General features: G+C 39.7%; 1 protein-coding gene across 4 annotated transcripts in view; it reads left to right on the top strand.

Moving 5' to 3' along the window:
- The window catches only part of arhgef3 (Rho guanine nucleotide exchange factor (GEF) 3), a 398,934-nt gene that overhangs the window by 361,445 nt on the left and 12,470 nt on the right, over nt 1-25,019 (top strand). For all 4 annotated transcript variants that reach the window (XM_041192201.1, XM_041192202.1, XM_041192204.1 and 1 more), the window contains 5 exons: nt 10,979-11,086; nt 18,256-18,426; nt 21,009-21,071; nt 21,674-21,770; nt 21,947-22,023. In XM_041192201.1, coding sequence (XP_041048135.1) covers nt 10,979-11,086; nt 18,256-18,426; nt 21,009-21,071; nt 21,674-21,770; nt 21,947-22,023 — 516 coding nt within the window. The remainder of the gene's footprint in view (nt 1-10,978; nt 11,087-18,255; nt 18,427-21,008; nt 21,072-21,673; nt 21,771-21,946; nt 22,024-25,019) is intronic.

The following is a 25,019-nucleotide window of genomic DNA, read 5'->3' as shown; positions in this document are numbered from 1 at the left end:
TTACTTTCCTACCTATCTTGATGTCATCAGTAAATTTAGGAACCATACATTCAGTCCCTTCATCCAAGTCATTGATATAGATTGTAAATAGTTGAGATCCCAGCACTGATCACACTGACATTCCACTGATTGCATCTTGCCAACCCGAAAATGACCATTTATCCCTGCTCTCTGCTCCCTCTTAGCTAACCAATCCTCTGTTCATGCTAATATGTTACGCCCTAAACCTCAAGTTCTTATTTTGAAGTAAGCTTTAATGTGGCACTGTGTCAAATGCCTTTTGGGATTACAAATACACCACGTCTACAGGTTCCCGTTTGTTACTTGTCAAAGAACTTTAACAAATTAGTCAAACACAATTTCCCTATCACAAAACCATATTGAATCTGCCTGATTGCATTAAGATTTAAGTGCCCTTCAATAACCACCTTAATAATAGATTCTAGTATTTGCCTATGACAGATGTTAGGCTAACTAGCCTGTTGTTTTCTGTCTCCCTCCTTTCTTGAGCAGAGGAGGTACATTTGCCATTTTTCCAATCTGATAGGAGTTTTCCAGAATCTAGGGAATTTTGGAAAATCAAAACCAATGCACCTACGATCTCAGCAGCCATTTATTTTAAGGATAAAGCCCTTCAGGTCCTGGGGACTTATCAGCCTTTAGTTCTAATAATTTTCTTATACTCTTTCACTGGTAATTGTAATTATTTTTTCCTACTCGATAATTATTTTGAGTTTCTCCCTCACTTTGACCTCTTGGTTTATAATTATTTCCGGGATGTTATTTGTGTCTCTGATTCATCCAATCTTTATGTAATTTCAATTGACACATGATTATTGCTGTACCTTTCTCACAAGCCCCCATTATTTCTTCCTGGATACCTCATCTTACAGTATAGTTACTGTTAGGGGACCTAAAAAACTACTCCCATAAATGCTGCCTTAATTTTGTTTGAGTAGAGATAAGGAAAAAACAGATTCTATATCTTTATCTTTAAAACTAACACTATTTTACAAATGTTATCCTTGATTAACAGAGCTACCCCACCACCTTTTCCTAGCTTTTTGTCCTTCCAAAGTATCATGTATCCTTGAAAGTTCAGGTCCCAGCCTCTGTCATCTTGCAGCTGTGTCTCTGTAATGGCTATCAGGTCATGCACATTTATTTCTATTTAAACCGACAATTCATCCATTTTGTTACGAGTGCCATGCAGAGCCTTTAGTTCTATCTTTTTATTATTTTTAATGAACCACAATTTACTTCATGAACAATAAATATATCTGATTTTAGATATGAAACATGTTTATAATATCTCTTGGTTGCTTGGATACGGTTGCTTTATTTACAGTAAGGTCACCATTCATGAATAATGCACAATTAAATAACCAATGAGAGGAGGAGGTTCCATGAGCCCCTCCATCCTCAATAATAGCAGAGCCTAGCCGCTGTGTGCAAAAGACAAGCCTCAAGTGTTTGCAGCCATCTTTAGCTAGTGATGCTGAGTAGATGATCTATTTCTGCCATCTCCAGGGGTTTCCACCATCACAGAAGCCAGTCTTTAGCCAATTCGATTCATTCCACATGATGACAGAAAAGACGGTGCTTAATAGATATGGCAAAGGCCAAGGGCCTAATAACATCCCAGCAGTCATGCTAAGGAGATGCGCTCCAAAACAAGCCATGCCTCTAGCAAAGCTGTTTCAGTACAGCTACAACACTGGCACTTTTTAAAAATTAATTCCTGGGATGTGGGTGTTGCTGGCTGGGCCAGCATTTATTGCCCATCTCTAATTTCCCTTGAGAACTGAGTGGCTTGCTTGGCCATTTCAGAAGGCAGTTAAGAGTCAACCACATTGCTGTGGGTCTTGAGTCACATGTAGGCCAGATCAGGTAAGGACGGCAGATTTCCTTCCCTAAAGGACATTAGTGAACCAGATGGATTTTTACGACAATCGACAGTGATTTCATGGTAATTCCAGATTTTTTAAATTGAATTTAAACTTCACCATCTGCTATGGTGGAATTTGAACCCAGAACCTCAGAGCATTACATCTGGAGTACTAGTCCAGTGGCAATATCACTATGCCACTACCTCCAAAATGGAAAATTGTCCGAGCATGTCCTGTCCACAAAAAGCAGAAAAAGTTTAACCTGGCCTATAACTTACTCACTGATGCTCAGGACCACCCTTGGCTCCAGATAGTCTTGGTCTAAACGTGGATACGAGTTGAATGCCAGAGGCAAGTTGAAAGTAACTGCCAATGCTCCCTCTAAGCTCCACGGTCACACAGCAACTGAAATGTTTCTGTGCAGGCTGCACACAAGTCAGGTCCTTTAGGTCACCAAGCAAGAAATTTAAAGGGGCCATGCAATTAAACAAATCAATCACACAGTCCAAAAAAAAAATTAGAGGGTGCCTGAGTGATTTCCTTTGACAATAAGGCTGCATTTGACTGAGTGTGGAAATCTCTCCATTGGGTGGGGTCAAACCCAGCACAAAGATGATGGCGGTTGTTAGAGGCCAATCATTTCAACCCTGGGCAATTGCAGCAGCCGCTCTTCAGGGCAGTGTCCTAGGCCCAAGCATCTTCAGCTGCTTCATCAGTGATCTTCCCTCCATAATGAGGACAGAAGAGAGGATGTTGCGAATGGAACTGAACACTGTGCAACTCAGATAGTGAACTAATTTTGGTATACATGCAGCAAGAGCTGGACAGCATTCAGGCTTGGGCTGGTAAATAATATCTGTGCCAAACAAGTGCTGGGCAATGACCATCTCCAACAGAATGTTTAACCATCTTCCCATGGCATTCAATGGCATTACCATCATGGAAACACTCACCATCAACATTCTAGGGGGTCACCATTGATCAGAAATTTAACTGGATCAGCCACATAAAGATTGTGAGTGCAAGAGCAGGTTTACAAGGGCTGGGTATTCTGTGGAGAGTAACTCACCACCTGACTCCCCAAAGCCTGCCCACAATCTACAAGATACAAGTCAGGAGTGTGAAGGAATACTCTCCATTTGCCTGGATGAGTGCAACTCCAACAACACTCAAGACGCTTGACACCATCCAGGATAAAGCAGCCCACTTGAGTGGCATCCCATCCACCAATTTAAACATTCACTCCCTCCACCACTGGTGCACTGGGGCTGCAGTGTGTACCATCCAGAAAATGCACTGAAGCATCTTGGCAAGGCTCCTTCACCAGCACCTTCCAAACCTCTGAGCTCTACAACCTAGAGGAATAAGGGCAGCTGTTACATGGGAACACCACCACCTGCAAGTTCCCCTTCTAGCCCCACACACAGTCCTGACTTGGAACTATATTGCTGCTACTTCATCACTGGATCAAAATCTTGGAATTCTCTTCCTAACAGCACTGTGGATGTGCCTACAACAGATAAACTACAATGGTTCAAGAAGATGGCTCACCACCACCTTCTCAAGGGCAGTTAGGGATGGGCAATAAATGCTGGCCTAGCCATTGCATCCTGTGAATGAATAATGAAAAGATAGTAATCTATTTTTGTGGGTGATTGTTTTCGTTTATCCTAAGGATTTGTTGATGCATCTCTGTTTTCTTTCACCACTCCCCACCCCTGCACTCGATTTTGTCCCATCCTTTTCTTAAGATGTTAACTTAGAACTCTCGGCTTCTTTTCTCTTCCACATATCATGACCTTAAAAACCTCTCCCCTGGTCCCATCACCATTCTTGTCCAGCAAGTGCAAAGAACTCATGAACTTAAATGAAAATTGAGGCTATCCACTTAGCTGCGTCTGCTGCATTTTTCCATTTCCATAACCCTAATCCCATATCTTCCTCTAGTTTCTTTCCTATCTCCCCAAATGGACTTGCATGTGGACATGGGAACTGTTTCCTGCTTACTGGACTCCAGCTGCAATGCTGGCTGACAATGTGAGTAGCTTTCTTTCCTCTGGTACTGCTCACCCTGCTTTCAAAATTGTATCCTCTCCTCCTCAAAAAAAAATCCACCGTCAACTTTCCTTGCAAACTATCGTCCAATCTCCAGCCTCTCTTCGAAGCTCTTGAGTGTGTGGTTACCATCCAAGTCTGTAGCTCTCTTTACCATAACTCCATGTTTGAATCTCTCCAAATCGGTTTGAGATGGAAAACTAAGTCACAAATGACATCTTCTGTGACTGTGGTACATTACCCCTCCTTGACCTCTGTACAACCTTTGAAATGTTCAGCCTCACTATTCTTCAATGTCTTTCCTCCATTATCCAGCTCACTGGGATTGCTCTTTCTTGGTTCCACTTTTACCTATCCAGTCATGCATAGCTTCTCCAGAAATGGCTTTCCATTCAATCTCGCGCTATTACCTTAAGTCCCAAAGGATTTGACGTTGGCCCCTCCTCCTCTTAATCTACATGTTGCTCCTTGATGGCATCATCCACAGACATGAAGGCAGTTTCCATAACTATGCGGATGATACCAATCCCTACCACTCCACCGCTTTACTGCCTCCTTATTGCCACACTGTTTTGTCTGATATACAGTCTTTGATAAGCCACTACTTCTTTCAGGTAATCATTGGGAAGACTGAAGCTATCATTCAGACCCTTGCCACCAATTCCATTCCCCTACCCAGGATTGTCTTGGGCTGAAGAGGCCATTTGTCAGCTTGGTCTCCTATTCATCCCCAAGCTGAGCTGTAACCCCATATATTCTCCATGGCAAAGACCATCTACTTCCACTTCCATGATACCGCCTGCCTCCACCCTAGCCTCAGTCCATCTGTTAAAACCTCCAACCTCCTTAGCTTTGTCATGTAGACTTAACTATTCAAATATTTTTCTGGCCAGCCTCCCATTCTCCATAAACTTCAGCTCATTGAAACTGCTCCACCAAGTCTTCTCACTTATCATACTCTCCTTGTTGGCCTAAATTAGGTCCCAGCACTCAACATCTCTAATTCAAAATTCTGTGTTTACATTCCCTGCAATCTCCTCACTAAGCCCCTGGTCATGTCCACCTCCCTCTCTTTTTAAGACCCTCTTTAAAACCCAACTTTTTGACCAAGCTTCCCCTTCTCAGCAATAGGCCTTTCTTTAATGCACTCTCCATATTTAGACCATAAGACATAGGAGCAGAAGTTGGCCATTCAGCCCATCGAGCCTGCTCCACCATTCAGTGAGATCATGGCTGATCTGATAATCTACAATTCCACTTTCCTGCCTTTTCTCCATAACTCTTGATTTCTTTGCTGATTAAAAAATCTGTCTCTGCGCCTTGAATATATTTAACGACCCAGCTTCTACAGCCCTCTGCGGTAAAGAATTCCACAGATTAACCAGCCTCTTTCCTCCTCTTCTCTGTTTTAAGTGGGTGACCCCTTACTTTGAGATTATGCCCTCTGGTCCTAGACTCTTCCACAAGGGGAAACAACCTCTTGGTATCTACCTTGTCAAGCCCGCTAAGAATCTTCTATGTTTCAATAAGGTCGCCCCTCATTCTTCTAAACTCCAGTGAGTACAGGCCCAACCTACTCAACCTTTCCTCAAAAGAAAATCCCTCCATACCCGGAATCAACCTAGTGAACCTTTTCTGGTCTGCCTCCAATGCCAGTATCTTTCCTTAGATAAGGGGATGAAAACTGTTCACAGTATTCTAGATGTGGTCTAACCAGCGCCTTGTATAGTTTTAACAAGACTTCCCTGTTTTTATACTCCATTCCCTTTGAAATAAAGGCCAACATTCCAATTGCCTTCCCTATTACCTTGTAACTTGTATGTTAGCTTTTTGTGATTCATGCACAAAGACTCCCAAATCCCTCTGTGCTGCAGTTTTCTGCAGTCTTTCTCCATTTAAATAATATTCATATCCTCTATTCCTCCTGCCAAAGTGCATTAACTTATGTTTTCCCATATTGTATTCCATCTGCCATTATATTCCATCTGCCACATTTTTGACCACTCACTTAACCTGTCTGCATCCCTTTGTAGACTCCGTATGTCATCCCCACCACTTGACTTCCCACCTATTTTTGAATCATCCACAAATTTGAAAATAGTACATTCACTTCCCTCATCTAAGTCATTAATATATATTGTAAATAACTGAGACCCCAGCACTGATCCCTGTGGCACTCCACTTGTTACAGGTTGCCATCCTGAAAATGCTCCCCTTATCCCAACTCTCTGATTTCTATTAGTCAATCTTCTATCCATGCTAATATACTACCCCCAACACCATGGGCACCAACACCATTTGTCTGCTTACACTTCTGTAAAACGCCTTGGGACGTTTTTCTACCAAACAGCACTTTAAATGCAAGATTCCATGAAAATGGACACCATCTAAGACCTGGTCCAATTAGTCTTTTCTTTTGTACATGAACCTAAATAGTGAATCTCGGTTAACCATTCAACTGTAGAGGGCCTGTGAGAGACTACTCAGCTGACATCTGGGCAATGACCATGTACCATGAATCATTGAATAGTGATTAAGTGGAAACACTAGCCTTTTATTGAAATCCTCCCCTCCCCCTCTCCTGGCAGCGTGCCGAAGCTATTTGAGATAAATTAATCTAAGAACATCTGATCTGTATTGGCTGAGTGTTACACTGGCTGATGGTTTTTCCCACTTGCTCTTTGGGAGAACATTTTGGGTTATGCAATCAATATTTTGTTAAATAAACTCCTTTGAAATGTTGGAGAAAATAATTGCTTTGACAGGCCTCTTAAGAATGCTTTCCTGTTAATTTCATTGGTAGCTCATGGTATAACATTGGCATAAAGACATTATAACTAGAGCACATTAGAACAAGAATCAACCATTCAGCTCCACAAGTCTGTTTGCCATTGAATTGGATAGTGGCTGATCTGTATCTGTCTTTGCTCATTACTCCTTGATACCCTTACCCCAACAAAAATCTAGCGATTGCTGTCTTGAAACGTTCAGTTGACCCAGATTTCACAGCCTTTTGGTGGAGTAGCTTTCAGATTTCCAACATCTTTTGAATGAAAATTACTTGCTGATTTCACTCCTAAATGGCCAAGCTCAAATAATGGCCCAATGTTCTCCATCAGCAAACTAGATTTCTCTATCTACCCTATCAAATCATTCTAATCACCTCAATTAGATTCCCCCTAAATCTTCTCAACTCCAGGAAATGCAAAGTTTTACACTTGAAATGAAGATAACTTGCTGCTTGTGTCACAGCTGTTCTGAGGTCAGTGCAGCTTCCACTTAGTGTCAAAGCGGTTCAGCTGCCTTCAGTTTAAAAAAACGTTTCTATACATTCCAAATCAACTTTGAATTGGAAATTGTAGCTTTGCAATGGGGTAATAATAATGTATGTAGGGAGTGATAAGGTGTATGGACATTCAGTAGTTATGTGGACTCCGAGAACCAACTGTTGGCTGTTCCCCCTTGCATATCTGCCATTTTATTTCTGATCTCATCGAAACATAAAGGGCTGACAGGATAGGCGATGGAAACATATTTCCCAGGCCCCGGAGTCTGGAATTAAGGTTTAGAGTCTCAGAATAAGGATTAGCCATTTAGAATTGAGACAAAGTGAAAGACTTTCAGTCCTAGGGTTGTGTATCTTTGGAATTCCCTTGTCCCAGAGAGCTGTGGATGCTCAGTTATCGAGTATATTCAAGACATAGATTGATAAGAGTTTTGGATAGAAAGGGAATGAATAGATTTGGGGTTAGTGCAGGAAGGTGGAGTTGAGGTTAAAGATCAATCGTAATCTTATAAAGGTGGAGCTGACTCGAAGGGCCAATTGACTGCCTACTGTTCCTGTGTTTTATGCTCTCTGCCTCACATTAAATTCTGTAACCTGTACAATGAAAGAAGTTGTCGATTTCCCAGCCTATCACTCAAACATACCTTTCAGGATTGCAGGGAGTTTCTCCTCGTGATTATGGAGCATCCCATTCCTAAGGGGATGGAAATTGATGCAATGCGTCACTACACAAGTGCCCTGTCAGCTGATACTGAAAGTGTACTTGCTTAATCAAAACCAAATGAACAGTCAACACCACTGAGTTGAAAGAGGTGCTGTGTAAGCAACTGCCATCATAGGAAGGCAGGGAGAGAAGGAGGAACAAAGAAATAAAATTGCTCCAGAGGAAATGAAAAATCTTTCCATTTTCAAATACAACACGTTTAGATAATGGAGGCTAACTGGAAGTAATTACAAATTTGTAATCAAACCAAGGATTTCAAATGATACCATAACCCACAACAGTAAGTTCAGTTATTTTACAGCTGTCACCTGAGCCTTGTGATTGGATTACAGCCCTCAAATCAATCCCATGTGAGGTATTTTTAAAACTTTTATTTGTCGCTTTGAGGGAAACATTTTTGGTATTTTTTATTGTGTGGTCAGCAGGTTGCTGTGCTATTTCCAAAAGCCACTAATCTCCATATCGTCCATACCTGCTATTGACTGATTCGATAGCTGGCTGCACGTTTTTGCATGAGGAGTAATTCTGTTTGATTATCTCTGGGCATTGGCATTGTTTGTTAAATTATTGTTTTGTTTAGGCAAGTCATTTATGCACAAAATAGTGAGTCCATCAAGGCCTCCAAACAAACACCAAATTAAAATAAAACCATAAATTCAAACTCAATCGGTTTCCTTTGAATCTTAGCAGAAAAGCTTTTGTAGTTCCAATTGCCAAATAAAGATAGGAAAATGATGCATTTGATTTTAAAAGTTATTCTTTTACCAGGAGTTTAAACATAGAAAATTAAAGCACTGTGGAAGTGACCCACTTGCCTCTGCTCTGACATGGTCAAATTATACTTCAGCCAATCAGTTCACACGCCTTTGAACACAAGTTTGCAAACAAGTGGTGTGTGCACTTCATTGACTTTGTGACAAAATAATCTGACCTATTTGCTTTTCCCAGGTTTGACATTGTTTTGATAATTGGCATTAAAAGCTGCTTATAAATAATATTAGCAGCACTGCATGCTGGAAAAAGAATAATACATGAGCAATTTATAAGGCACTGCAGCTTTAAGTAACCTTTGAAACTTATTGGCAATAACATTTAGTTAACCAAGGCTTGTCAGTCTTGGGTGTTAAATTCATCCATTGCTTATGCACATAATTTTGATTTTAGGTCAAATCATTGGTATTGAAATTTTGTAACTGTAAAGGCAATCAGATCCAAGGCACGCACTTTAAGCAGACCTAACGCCGTAATAGGACATCAGAAGAAATATTGAAACTCTGTCTGCCTACCTAATTGCCATAGTCTTTTTGTTTCAGAATACCCTTTAATATTAAAAAAAAAATTCTGAAGCTACAACTCAAACTTTACTGTTTCATATTTGTTCAGCTTTTCTGTATATACTGAGAAACAATTTGAAAGATGGCAATTAACAATTTTGAAGTATTTGTCTTTAAGTTCTTTCTTTTTCATTGATCAAAAACTATAATTAGTTTTATTAAGAGTGACACTTATCTTTGAATTCAACCTGTAAAGAAAGTTCATAAAGGTTACTATGCCTTTAAATGGAGGTAACCTTACAGTGATCTGTCTGAAAACTGAGTTCATTGATGTGAAAGTCACTGAGCATACATTCTGAAAAATGTGGTGCTAAATCATTTATATTATTTAAAAATATAAATCTGCATATTTGCCTTAGGAGCGTTGTAAAGACATATATTTGTGGGCTTTATGCCTGGATACCATTCTGAAAGGCTGGCTAATAGCTACTGTTCAGTCAGCTGGTAGCACAAGTTATTAGGCAAGGTGTTTTTCCAGAGAAGGATTATTCAGAGGTTTGAATAGAAGGTTTGATCAGAATATGAATGCAACTGCATTGACGTCAGAAGGCCTCAGAGTGCTGATATCAAGGAGAAGGCAATTGAGGACGAGGCTTTGGGAGACATTGAAGCATCTGAGAGGTAGTGAAAGCTGGTATGTTGCATAAGATATCTGCTGTTACAGAAGGAAATATGGCCAGATTTTCTGGATTCTTTGTTGAAAATGTTTCTGCGAATGAATATTTGATACTTAGGCTATGGTGCCTTTTTGAAGTTCATTGGTAAAACTATTCGTGTCTGAAAATATTGTAAGCAGCTTTTCACTACCATCTCTGTTAAGATAGAAAGGGAAGTGTTTACTGATCCTGCAGACATCATAACACTGATACAAATGGTCCCAAGAGGGGTGACAGAAAAGGTGCATGTGGTTGGAATTTTACTAAAGCAGCTGCATTGTGCTGTGTTGATCTCTACCTAATTGTGGATGCTACAGCACGCTGCCAAATATAAGACTGCAATCAGAGAATGATTCTTCTAGAAGGACTGCTTGCATGCACTGAAACCCCAGAGCATCCGCAGAAATTTGCTTCACAGGTCTGAGGAGGAGAAACAGAATTTCCTGTGGGAGTCGATCGAGATACAGAGATGTTTATTCTGGGGTACTTTATGGAGGTTTTTACAAATAATTTCCTGGGATTTTGTCTACTGGACCTCTGTCTTCTACAGCTTGGGGAATGGAGATTAAAAAATACAAGGTACATGTCTATTCAACTAGGAGAAATTAACCCCCTTGCATCGCATGCAGCTTCCGTACCTTTGGAGCTTGATAACATTTAAAATAATGTGTGGTAAATTAGCATATTGATGTGTGTTTTTGAACGTATTATGCTTTTGTCTAATTAAAATTCCTAATGCACAGCAGAGTTGCTTGTCATCCAGACTGCTGGTTATTGATTAGTGTAAATTTACTCTGGGGACACGGCACATTATTATGTGAACATGAATTTTCCATACAGAATGATAACGTACTAGGATAAAAGATGCAGTCTGTGACCAGTCATAAGAAACGATAAACATCTTGTCGGTGAGTTCTGTTCAGCTTCACTGACATAGGTATCATTGTGCTTGATTTTACCCAACAATTCATTGGCTGGAATAAATACAGAGTTATTTTGACACATCCTCACCAAATCCTCTTGGTTTTTTTTAGGAACCCAGTAACAAACGGGTGAAACCGCTTTCCCGAGTCACATCTTTAGCTAATCTCATTCCTCCTGTGAAGGCCACACCTCTGAAACGATTCAGCCAAACGTTACAGGTAAGGTGCCCCAGTGGGATTTATTATCTACGTAGTGATGGGTGAAGAATTGTAAAGGTGTAGAGTGAGTTCAGTTGGTTTGCACTCACCACATCTGCATATATAAATCCAGCGAAGGATGACATTTGCTGTTATATAGTTACCCCAAGCTAACTGTACTGAATAGATTTATAATATTTATCTAACTATACATCTATCAGTTGTATATATCTTTTTAGAAAATGTCCCATATCCTATCTGATTAGGTAAGAATACAAATTAATAATTTTAAGTTGGCAGTGAACTTATCACATCAAAGGAGCAAAATTCCAGTGCCCGTCTAATGTATGTTCTAATGTCAGAATGTACAAAGAACTTCTTTTTTGGGTTCTCCCTGGAAAATCAGTGCCTGAATTTATTAAAGCCAACGCTGTCAATTCAACATTTTACATTTCTCAAGAATCTTGCATTCAAATTAATGTACCAAATTTTAATCCAATACTTTGTTGCTACATTTCTGACTTTTAAATCATCTATTCTGTGTCTATTGGCACATGTGGCAACTCATTTCTTCCACTCCTTTTACATCAGCAGATCATAATCTGAATTGTTTCTGTAACAAAAGACCCCTTTTCTTATATGAACAAATGCTTGGTGGAGAAGTGTTACCATTCTTCCACTTCGCTCCCTTATGGGCATGAAGGTCGCTCTAGATATCGACACAGTAGGATACTGACAAGTAGTTTCATCTCCACTTGTTGGAGCTGATCTTTATGTCATTTTATCAATCTAATTTAATTGTTCATGCAGTTTTAAAATACCAAATAGGGACTATCAACACCACAGAGAAAATTTATGTACCATTGTGTGTTAATAGAATCCAAGCTAGTTGGTGAAGTCCAAACTAAGATGCAGAGCATCTTTACCAAGAGAGTTAATTGACTTTGTTCAGTCTCACAGCTCTCCTCTGTGTCCCAGCCATCCCCTATTTATATGTGCTCAAAGCACTTAATTAAGCAATGCCCTTCACTTAACAATATAATTGTATTTTAACACTATAATTAACATACCATTAACATTACAGATGATAGTGAAATGAATATAATAAGGAATTCAATTTTGTACCTAAAAGCTCAGTGGGTAAATGCCCCAAGCTTTGCTACTCGGCTATAGGAAGCAGGAACGAACCAAATCCACTAACTGAGCTTTATGGCACTTTGGTGGGACCGCTACAATTGCTTGCACCCTGTACTGGAGAGGGGAAATATTGTCCAGTGTTACCTTCAGTGACTTCTGCCATCTGATTCAAAACATATGCTGGTAAGGACATTAAATGAGGATAAAATGAACCCAAGTTGTGACCCTCTGCCACTCCACCTCCACCTCCACGATTATATTGCTTATGAACATTTGAGTGAGGACTGCTGATTGCTGCAGAGCTGCATGCCAGCACCAGTAACATGAGAGGAAGAGAAGGGAAGGGTGGAGAGGAAAGAGTTAGTAATAAATATTGGAACTTCAATTTTTAGAAACACTAGGCATTATGTTGTAACACAAAGGCAAAATGTTGCGGATGTTGGAATCTGAAATATAAACAGAAAATGCTGGAACTGCTCAGCAGATGTAATAGTATCCTTGGAGAGAAAATGTGTGAGTATTTCAGGTCAGTGCACTTTGGCAGGAGCATTATATTGTGGTTGTTTTCAGGTTACAGTTAGGACAAGTGACCTGTTGTTGCTCAGATCTGCTCAGAAACAGACATCAGCAAAGTGATGGAAAGTGTCGCTGACAGTGCTATCAAGTGGCACTTACTCAGCAATAACCTGCTCACTGATGCTTGGTTTGGGTTCCACCAGGGCCACCCAGCTCCTGAACTCATTACAGCCTTAGTCCAGCCATGGACTAAAGAGGTGAGAGTTACTGTCCTTGACACAAAGGCAACATTTGACCAAGTATGGCATCAAGGAGCCCTAGGAAAACTGGAATCAATGAGAATCGGGGAAAACTCTCCACTGGTTGGAGGCATACCTAGCACAAAAGAAGATGGTTATGGTTGCTGGAGATGAATCATCTCAGTCCTAGGATATCACTGCAGGAATTCCTCAGGATGGTGTCCTAGGCCCAACCATCTTCAGTTGCTTCATCAATGACCTTCCTTGCATCATAAGGTCAGAAGTGGGGATGTTCACTGATGATTACGCAAAGTTCAGCACCAGTCATGATCAGATGCTGAAGAAGCCTGTGCCCTTAAGCAGCAAGACCTGGACAATATACAAGCTTGGGCTGACAAGTGGCAAGTAACATTTGTGCTACATGAGTGCCATCTCCAACAAGAGAGAATCCAATCATCTCCTCTTGACCTTTAGTGGCATTACCATTGCTGAACCCCCCACTATCAACATCCTGGGGGTTACCATCAACCAGAAACTGAACTGAACTGAACTAGCCATATAAATACTGTGGCTACAAGAGCAAGACAGAGGCTAGAAATTCTGCATTGAGTAACCCACCTCTTGACTTTCCAAAGCCAGTCCACCATCCACAAGTCAAGAGTGTGATGAAATACTCTCCTCTTGCCTGGATGAGTGCAGCTCCAACAGCACTCAAGAAGTTTAATGCCATCCAGGACAAAGCAGTCCGCTTGATTGACACCCTATCCACAAACCTTGACATCCTCCACCACTGATGCACAGTGCCAGCAGTGTATACCCTCTACAAAATGCACTGCAGCAATTCACCATGGCTACAGCACCTTCCAAAGCCACAACCTCTACCACCCAGAAAGATAAGGGCAGCAGATGCATGGGATCGCCACCACCTGCAATTTCCCCTCCAAGCTATGTACCATCTGGCTTGGAACTTCACTGTCACTGGGTCAAAATCCTGGAACTCCCTCCCTAACAGCATTGTGGATGTACCTACACCACATGGACTGCAGCAATTCAAGAAGACAGCTCACCACCACCTTCTCAAAGGCAATTAGGGGTAGACAATAAATGCTGGCCTACCTGCGACACCCACATCCCATGAAAGAATAAAACAAAATCCCATTGCCTTTGGGATTTTTATGCAAGGTTCTAGTACTGAAGCAGCAAACATGCTACATAATGTTGAGTATAGAAATCTGCAAGACACTCAGCTGCATCACAGCATTGTGTTAGCTCATGTCTGAATTTTGTATGATAAAAGGGAGGGAAGCTTGTACAGTTAAAAGATGATTACTTTGTAAATCTAAAGCAATTCTTCTAAAGAGTACACAGTCAATGTAAAGTAATAAGGCTTTCTTTATTACAAAGAAGCAATGCAAACAATCCTGGAGACAAAACAGATGTTGTCGTTTCTGACCCCTAGCAACAATTGTCACTTCTTGTAGTTTATATGGAATCAACATAAGCTGCATTTCCAGGGCCCAGCTTAGCCTTTCTCATGCATCAATAGGACTGTATTACTATTTGGAACGTCCCAGGGTTCCTCAGCAACAGTGCTATGTCATTCACTTTCTTCCAAGATCTTTCTTTAATCTTGTTGTGAATTTAATTAAAATACTCCCAAACTGTAAAATGGAACCTTCATAGTAAAATCCTAACTAATTTTGTGAAGGAACTTATGAGCTAATTTTTACGTTATGTGATTAGATGAGATTGTGAACTCTTAGTGTTAGCTTTTAGCATTGGGCACAGTACGAGAGAATCAGTGACTTTCATGGAATTGCAGCCCAGTTTGTCAGCAGTTTCAGATAGGTCAGAAGAAAAAGCTGCAGCAACGCAGAGACCATATAAATCCTTGGTCATTGTTTCCAGGAACACGAGTGCAGTCATGAAGTGCTTAAAGAATTTTACCATTGGTCAAAAGCAGAATAAGGGTCTGCTGTGTTTCTTTCTCTGCTGTGCTGCACATGTTGTACTAGTAATAGGCCTCGCCTGGAGAGGCGGGGGAAGGGAGGTTACTAATTTACTTCAGTTAGTGTTTGATCCAGAAGGTAGGGAAATAGCGTGACTGCACTGAGATTCTTGCACTCCCTGGGGGTGATAAATCTCTTCCCAGAATTTATATGTGAAAAGTTTCTGATGTTTCTGAAAGAGAGCTGCATTAGTTCCAGTTGTGCTGAGCGTGAAAGCAAATTATGCTTTGGCTAGACTTAAGCTGTGCCTGGCACCCTGTCTACTGCTGCAAGTATATTTGTACAGCTGTTGTGAGACTTTATTACTTGCAGCACTTAACCTGCAGGAACTTGAATATAAAGACTGTTTTCAAACAGAAATATTTCTAATTTCCCTTGGAGGGTCACTCTCACAAGTAACAGGAGTAAACCACAGTATCATTCATCCATTTTGTGAAAAAATGCTAAAAGGCCTTGGAAATTGCAGGCTGGCTTTCAATTTCAGATCCTGTTTACTGTAATAAAAAGTGGAAGTGATGGCAGTCACAGGCTGTATTTCCTCCTGTCAATAAAATACAATAATATATGGCCAGAGAAAACCAGTTTGCATCTTGATAATCACAGCAAGTTTTGAGAATGTGTACACTGCAGTTTAGCTTCTGCCTTTGAAAATTTGCATATGGCAGGGTAGCATAAGGCTGACTAATACTAAGAAGTTTTTCCAAGTTTCCATTGATTACAGTTTAAGTTCAAGCCTTTCCTGTTGACGTCTGGTAAACATAAAATTGCAACTGACTAAACTTTCTTTGAAATGCTCTAGGGGCAGTTTGGTGGAGCTATAGACACTTGTCAATGGAGTTAAAATACCATTTCTCACACGATAACTTTCTAATCAATGTCACGGACTACCAGTCACTACTAGGCACATCGTTAAAACGAAAAATATGAAGTTACAGTGCTGGCAACCCAAGTTGCTCTTTAGCACCTTCTAGTGGTACTTCATTCAGGTCAATGGGGATAAGGCTGGTTGGCCTCTCCAGGTTGCATTAGGTGCTTTACAGGGGATGGATTTAAAAAAAACATGTTCACTCAGCAGATATAAAAAACTTTTCATTAACCTGAAAGGAAATATTAAAATAAATTATTTAGTAAGTAGCAGGTGACAAATTATTTTTGGCCCTTTGAGACCTGATCGATGAATGCGTAACTTATTCTGAATAATCAATGCATAACTTATTCACAAAAAGTGATTAGACCTTTTTCTGCTTGTATCAAATGCTTAACATAAAGTTAATCTCATTGAAGCACATCAAGTCACTGCCACCTGACATTATTGAGAGTTTTAATGAGGGCTTCTTTTTTAAGATGTGCAAAATGTCGTATAAGCTTTGTGATGTTGGCTAGCACTGTTCGTTCAGCACTGTTCATTCACACGTTATCCTAATCCACTTGCTGTACTTAAATTAAGGATAAAAAATACATTTCATGGTCTCATATGAACATACCAACTAGGAGCAGGAGTAGGCCACTTAGCCTTCGAGCTTTCTCCGTCATTCAATAAGATCATGACTGATTTGACTGTGACCTCCAGCCTGCCCCTGGTAACTTTTCACCCCCTTGTTAATCAAGAACCTATCTACCTCTGCTTTGAAAGCATTCAAAGACACTGTTTCCCACTGCCTTTTGAGGAAGGGAGTTCCAAAGACTCACTGCCCTCTGAGAGAAAAAATTTCTTCTCATCTTTGTCTTAAATGGGCAACTCCTTATTTTTAAACAATGACCCCTAGTTCTAGATTCTCCCACAAGAGGAAACATCCTTTCCACATCCACCTTGTCAAGATCCTTCAGGATCTTATATGTTTCAATTAAGTCGCCTCTTACTCTTCTAAACTCCAGCGGATATAAGCCTAGCCTGTCCAACCTTTCCTCATAAGACAACCTGCCCATTCCTGGTTTTCATTTAGTAAGCCTTCTCTGAGCTGCTTCTAATGCAATAACGCCCTTCCTTAAATAAGGAGACCAATACTGTATGCAGCATTCCAGATGTTGTCTCACCAGTGCCCTGTACAACTGAAGCATAACTTCCCTTCTTTTATATTCAATTCTCCTAGCAATATACGATAACATTCTTTTAGCTTTCCTAATTATTTGCTGTACCTGCATATTAGTCTTTTGTGATTCATGCACTAGGATGATCCCTCTGAATCCCGGAGCTCTGCAACCTCTCACCATTTAGGTAATCTGCTGCTTTTTTATTCTTTTGCCAAAATGGACAATTTCACATGTTCCCACATTATACTCCATTTGCTAGATCTTTTCCCACTCACTTAGCCTATCTATGTCCCTTTGTAAGCCCCCTTAAGTCCCCTTCACAACTTACTCTCCTACCTATCTTTGTATCATCAGCAAATTTAGCAACCGTACCTTTGATTCCTCATCCAAGTCATTTATATAAATTGTAAAAAGCTGAAGGCCCAGCACTGATCCCTGTGGCACACCACTTGTTACATCCTGCCAACCAGAAAAAGACCCATTTATGGCTACCCTTTTGTTGTCTGTTAGCTAGCCAATCTTCTATCCATGCCAATATGTTACCCCCAGTCTCTGAGACTGCATTTACACCACAGCCTTTCACCAATGTTACAAAGAATGCATGAAGGACTCTCACTTCTCATTGGTCCAAAGGAATGTCAGTTTCTGATTCTGGATTTACATTAACGCTTCTTAGAAATTATATGAAGCAAAGTTAAAACTGCAGTTGCAGTGTATATACAACCTGAATTGATTGTGGTGTCAAATGTAAATAGTGCTTTACAGGGTTGAGGGTTTAGCATTGTTGCAAGGGAACCATGTCCAATAGATTTATTTTATACGTGCAGCAGAAGTTCTACGTTACTTGTGTCTCAGCTTTTTCTGCGTTATGTTGAAAAGCAGTTTTAACCTTATATTCTTGTGTATTAACTGGACTGGGGCTACTCACAGCCTGTTCCAGTGCATAACATTTTTATCTGACTGGCAGAATCATCATTCATTATTAGTGCTACGGGACTCGTCATTATTGTAAGATATTAAAGCAAGTCTATGTTATATGGTTTAGCAATTCTCTGAGCAAAGGTGCACTTTAAATCAAAGGTGTCAAATTGCAAACCCTCTTGTGTGTTACATTTTGTAAAGCAGTTTTCCATTACAGTGACATTTGCAGCAAATCATTCAATTACCGTTACGTAACACCCTACTTCAACTGTTACTGCCTCAGTATTTTTTTGTGTACTGAATCTGTATCAATTCTTTTCTTCCTCCTTTGTTCTAGCGTTCCATTAGCTTCCGAAGTGACAGCCGACCTGAAATCTTCACCCCAAGACCCTCTTCTAGACATGGGCCCCCTGCCATTGCAAAGCGTCGGGATAGCAAACTCTGGAGTGAAACATTTGACATTCGTGTCAATCAAATGCTTACAGCTAAGGAAATCAAAAGACAAGAGGTACGAGCGCAGACTAGCTTTATTCTTTCACAAAAAATAGAAAATTGGACTCATTTAATCAATAACAGGCTTCACTTCCAGTAACACTTACCCCCTGGCTTGGAAATGTGGTTTCTGACTCCAAGCATTCACATCCATGTCTTTGTAGATTAGGAATGAGAGTGCAAGCAACTCAAAACTTTTTTGTTACAGAGGTAAACATAATCGAAAATTGTTCTTCCAACAGTGGAGAAACCTGTCGCTTGTTTATTACACTGCTCAGTTGTTGACATGACACTTTATTTGGGGAATATAATTTATTTTTAAAATTACTGTCAATTCTATTCCAAAATTACAGGAGTGCTAATGATTTGTCAGGATTGTACAGAACCAAATATTTTGTTATCATGAGCAGCAACAAATCTTTATTAATGGTTCCCTATAATAGCTGTCTGATTGATAAAGTAATATAAATACAACCATCCCTGTATAATTGGAATATAGCAGGACCTTTATAATAATCTGCTAGTCTTTCAATGTAGGCACCCTCCCATTGAAAAATATTGCATTTGTTTATGAGAGACTTAGATGTGAACCATTCCATATCATGTAACAGTCCTCTTCCCAATGTGGGTAACATTTAATCCATCCTCTCTCACGCAATAGTTTTTATTGTAATAATATCAAAAGTAAGGAATATACCTGTAACACCAAAGTAACTAGACGTTATTGGTCCTAGTGAAAACATTGGCCAGTGATTGCAATAATACAAAAGAAAAATAGCTTTTTGTAAAAGAATCCTGTAATCATAGCTTTTGCATTTATAGTAAAAGCAGATGTTTAAATGTTAATTGCCATCAATTAGTGATTGTGTGAAACTAATTTACAAATCAGCACGGAAACGGCAATATCACTTTTTAGAATATATAGTCAAACTGGAAAAATCCTTCATACAACAGTTTCTCAATAGGACTGGAAATACACAGTTAGGAAGTTGTGCAAAAGAAGGTCCCTCAACCTATACCTCAAGGCAGCTAAGAATGAGAAATATATGTGACCTTTCCACCATCATCCATATCCTAAGAACAAAAAAGAACCAACAGAGTAATGTGCTGATGCCTGAAAATTGTTTAATATCACATTGGTTATATGTTACCTAAAGTTCTACCAAAATGAAAATTGAGACAATTTTGAACTTAAAGTATGTGTTATTGGTGCTGAATCCAAATGACTGGAGCTTGGAAATTGGGAAAGAAACATACTTGGGCCTGATTTCCAAGAATTTTAAGATATTAGTAAATTTCTTATGCAATGCTCATTGGTGTTTTGGAGTCTAGACCATAGTGTGGAATTTAGCTGCTAAAGTGGCCTGTAACTTTAAGGTCAATGATTTATATATTGTAGCTCCGTATAACATCCTAAGGTTAATCAGAAGATAACTGTACCTGCGTGTATTTTCACGCTACAAATTTATTTTTTTTTATAAGTTTGTTTTCCTAATGAATTACACCTGCATTTAGACTAAGGGGGGAATAAAATTATGAAGGGGTTTGATAAGGCGGCTGTAGAGAAACCCTTTACCACTCATGATGGAATCCAAAACAATGGAGCATAAGTACAAGATAATTACTAACAGATCAAATGACGAACTTATGATCTATTTATTTATTTTCAGAGAGTGGTGAGAATGTGAGTGGTTGAAGAAGATAACATTGATGCATTTAAGGGGAGACTTGATGCATACATGAGGGAAAAGGGAATAGAGGGATATGGGGGCAAAGTGGGAAGAGAGAATTAGCGTAGTAGGAGACTCATGTATGCAAACACTTCACATAGAACAGTTGGGTGGAATGGTATTTACATGCTGAAGATTTTATAATTTTACTTTTACATAACCTGCATCAGAATGATAGGTGGACTCTTTGGCAGTTGTGCTAGATGCAAAGCTTTCTTTTTAGTAAGTGTCTTGTGCCGTTCCCCATGTTTGGGTTTTTTTAATATGCTAAATGGCAATGGAACTTGAAAGATTTCAAACATTTGCTTCAAAGCAATGCCTCCTGGCCAAAGGCCACAATTGAATTGTTAACTGGCAACTGTTACATAGAGGATTTGCAACCTACATGTTCAAAAAGACAGGTTAAATGTTAAGCATAACATAAAAATGTGACCAACAAAATCATGACGACAGGCAACTGGGCAGGACAGACGAGATTTTTAATAATGAATTATAGAATTATATACTATATGGATGGCACAAAGCTCCTCTCATGTATCTTGCCTATGAATTTTAAACAGATGTTTATGACGTTTGGCCTCTGCACTTAATTCAAGACCTGAAAACTATTAAAGTTTCTTCTTCTCCCCACATTTTTGTTCAGATAATGTGCATCTTTTCCACAACTCTCTTTTGAAAATATTTGTAAGAAAACAGTTCTGGGAAAGTAAAACATTGGGAATACTATTTTTCCTTTCTGAGAGGTTAGATTGATTGCTTGGAATTGGGTCAACCTGTGTCACTTTACTCACATAACACACATCACTGATCTAATTTTGACTATTTCCTCTCCATTTAAATGATTCACTTACATATCTTTCTTTTGTAGGCAATTTTTGAACTTTCCCAGGGAGAACAAGTTTTAATTGAAGACTTGAAACTAGCTAAAAAGGTAATGCAAGCATTATTTCCAGTTGTCAGATAAAAATGTATTTGGAATTTTCCACAGCTTTTAATCCTTGAATAATCATACCTAAAACCAATAATGTTCAAAATGTGTCTTCTATTAGCAATTGAATTAATGCATAATTAAATATCTACCACAAGTTCCTATTTCTACTTCAGAGTATCACCGAGGCTATTAGTCAAATGGTGTCCCCCCAGCCCATTTTATTTTTGAAGATGTGAATTGTATTGTTGCAGAGTAAGCATTCTGCTGCAACAGTGCACGGTGCTGTGGGAATATTGGCCTCAGGTGCAAGCAGCTCTTAAATCTCCTTGAATTAATTGTGGGATCACTGAATTCGCTTTTGTTTTAAGCTGTCTTTACCCTGCAGCTAAATTTCATTAAAATAAATCCTGTTGTGAAATTAATCTGATAAATATTACTTAGAAAATTGCAACTGTCAAAAAGACATTGGGATCTCGGATGTGTCGGTCAGAAACATTACAATAAAGGAACAAGTCAGTTACATGTTGAAACATGCTCTCTGCAAAATGCACTGAGTAGCAAAATATGGATCATTAAATGTACAATGTTGGTATCTCTCATAGGCTTATCACGATCCAATGCTCAAACTCTCCATTATGACTGAACAGGAGCTGAATCAGATATTTGGAACACTGGATTCCCTAATCCCCTTGCATGAAGGTATGGCTTTCCTCTTAGATTGAACACAGTGGTTATGTGAAGGTTGCCTCAAATGTAATAAAGAGCTTAATGGTTCACGTGGAACAATGTCATGTTTCTGTAAATGTTTATGCACTTCCCCTTGGAGAAAGCATCTCTGCTGTGACCCTTACATTTCCTCATTTATTTTTCGTCAGATCTTCTAAGCCGGCTCCGAGAAGCCAGGAAACCAGACGGGACAACAGAGCATGTTGGCCACATCCTTGTCGGCTGGGTAAGAAATTATTTCAACCTTTTTTTTCTTAAATCTGCTTTTATATTTGATTCATTAGTATGTTTGTGTCATCAATTCCCAAAAGTGCAGTCTCGCATGGGCCACGATAGCCCCAATAGACACTTGACAGATTTGCTAAATCCAGATACCACGCAGATCCAGTTTGGTTAAAAAAGATCCTCCTGACGGCTTATCAATAAACCCAGCAGCTTTGAATTAGGCTGGTGTCGGCTGAGCCAGATTCAAGCTTGTACAGCACAAAGATCCCATTGACACTAAAATAAAAGGGTTAACATTGATATGAAAGAATGTAAATACTTCCCTTTTAAATATGCCTAGAGTTGATTGATTTAATTGATGTTTTGCAAACTTTAACATTTTATCACCTTGCTCTGTGCTTGACACAGAAAGATTCAGGTAACCACTACCATATGTCTGTGCATGCTGACATGAAGTGACAGAAAATGTTGCTTCAAGTATCACATTTTGTAAAATTTACTCAATCAAGTTTCTCCTCCTTCCTAGATTTCCATTTCTCTGGAGGCAGAAGGTGATTTAAATTAAAAAATAAATCATGATGTTTGAATTCTAACTGTTTTAAAACAAACTATTCATGGAGAAAATTAACATCTCAGTCATGCATAGCAATGCTAATGAATAGTTAGGAACATGGGAACAAGAGTAGGCTATTTAACCCCTCGAGTCTGACCTGCCATTCACCAAGATCAAGGCTGATCTGTGACCTAACTCCATATACCTGCCTTTGTTCCATATCCCTTAATACCTTTTGATTAACAGAAATCTATGAATCTCAGTTTTAAAATTAACAATTGATTAAGGGTCAATTGCAACTTGTGAAAAGAGTTCCAAACTTCTATCTGCCCTTTTGCATAGAAGTGTTTGCTAATTTCACTCCTGAAAGGTTTGGCTCTTATTTTTAGACTCTGTCACCAGTCCTATACTCCCCAGCAAACAGAAATAGTTTATCTCCATGTTCCCAATCTTTCCCCTTTTCTGCTGACAAGCTGGAGATGGCAATTCTTGTTGTCATTTTACAAACCTCTCTTTAGTTTGATTCACAGTTAAGTATGGATTCACAGAGTTAGAAGCAGAGTGAAGCACTCTAGAAATAGGCAAGGTTGAAGTTGCAAGTGACCTATGAATACTAGTAGATTTGGTATTCACATGCCTAACCCATGTGCAGCAGCAATTGACAAACCCAGTTGAATGTTGAACTACATGGAAAAATTGTAGAACGATGGTCAGAGATGGTTGTGGTCAAAATGTGCAGCACTATAGTTGTACTTGCCAAGATACAAAGGAGATATTCAAGTGCTGGAAGCTGTGCAGAGAAGAACCACAAGGCCAATCACTAGTGTAAAAGGTCATGAGTTATGATTAATGACTAGCAAAAACGTCGACTTTTCCGTCTGAAAAGGACATGTTGAGATGTCATCTTAAAGATGGATACAAAATAGTTAAGAAATAGGAAAGGCAAATCTGGAATACTGTAAACTAAATTGCAAAGGTGAAACAGACCAGTATAGGGTAAATTCAGGAAGCACTTTTCCACACTTCAACACCTTGAAATAGGAGTGATCTTTGCAGCAAGGTAAATAGAATAAAATCCTTGCTTATTGTGTGTTATTAGTGATGGGATTATGATCTTTCTCCAATGAAGAACACATTGCCACAGAAATGAGTTAAATACAATCCTTCCAACAGTGCCCATGATTTTACTTTTCATGGGTGCTAAAAACTGAGGAGGTGCAGAACGGGGCTGTTTCTGCTAGTCCTCCAGTGAAGATCTGTGGCAAACAAATATAGTAAGAAGGCAGAAGCAGTTCTTGGGAGTTGTGGGCCTCTGCTACAAGCCAGTCTTCTGGAGCATCTACAGCAATGTAAATGCATCTAGAGTTTACGCTCCCATGGAGAAACTGGCACTATTTCTCATCCCTATGTGATCAGAAGTTTTAGCGTTTACAGAAATACAGCACTTCTGTTTATATGTTTACAATGAGTCGTCTTGGTCAGTGATCACTCACTGCTAAGATGTGTAAAATAAACAGGACTTGGATTCACAAGTATGTACCAGCACAATTAAACCGAAGCATGGCAGAGTGGAGAGCAATGCATGGGGGTCATGGATCCCAGTCGTGACCACTTATTAACAGTAACGGTGCCAATTATTTCATATGATTTTGAAGTGAATTAATTTATTAAAAATGGTGGGACCCTTTGGCTGTTCTTTTAAACAGGCTGCTGGTTCTGAGAGGCCTTCCATGGTGAAAGGTTATTATGAATGAGGAAACTAAAAGACTTGGTATTTTACTAGCAATTATCACTGACTTTAAAAACAAATATGAAGCCTTAATCTTAAAATTGACAGTAAACGGAACAGACTAAACAAGGTTAACCACCAAGAGTGAAAACTGGCTTATGCATGTAGTTCAAGAGCCTGTGGATTCAGGAAATCTGAAATAAAATTAGAAAATGCTGGAAATATTCAGCAGGTCTGGCAGCATCTGTGGAGAGAGAAACAGGGTCCCGTGAGCTTCAGGAGTGCACTTGCCGGCAGTGGAATCTGCTAGATTCCATATTTTACCCGGCCCTTCAGGCTGTTGGTTCAATCAGAGGGCCAGTGAGTCTGAAGCCTCAGCAGCACCATTGAGAGAGGTTGTCAATGCAGAGGGTAGGCAGGTAACCGAGAGGACGCCTCAAAATGGAGGCATCCTCGGATAGGTAATTTCAACTTTTAAGAATCGGGTGACTTGAGAGTGTATGCCCTGTCAATGGTAGGGAAAGCCCTATGGGGAGAATTGTTGGGGCCGCCTGGGCTTTCTTTCCTCCGTGCGGCCCCTTCTTTGGACCAGGGAACTTCTGGCTCCAATGCCTACTCCCTCAACCCCCAAGTCAGGCTGCTGAAGGGGGGAAGCCTTCATGAAACCGGTGGCCTCCCCATGTGGCTGGGGCGGCCACTCCACCATAAGCAACAT

This window comes from Carcharodon carcharias, chromosome 7 (assembly GCF_017639515.1).
Source record: "Carcharodon carcharias isolate sCarCar2 chromosome 7, sCarCar2.pri, whole genome shotgun sequence".
In the NCBI taxonomy this organism is placed as follows: Eukaryota; Metazoa; Chordata; class Chondrichthyes; order Lamniformes; family Lamnidae; genus Carcharodon; species Carcharodon carcharias.
The sequence above is the reverse complement of the archived record's forward strand: the minus strand, read 5'-3'. Positions and strand labels throughout refer to the sequence as shown.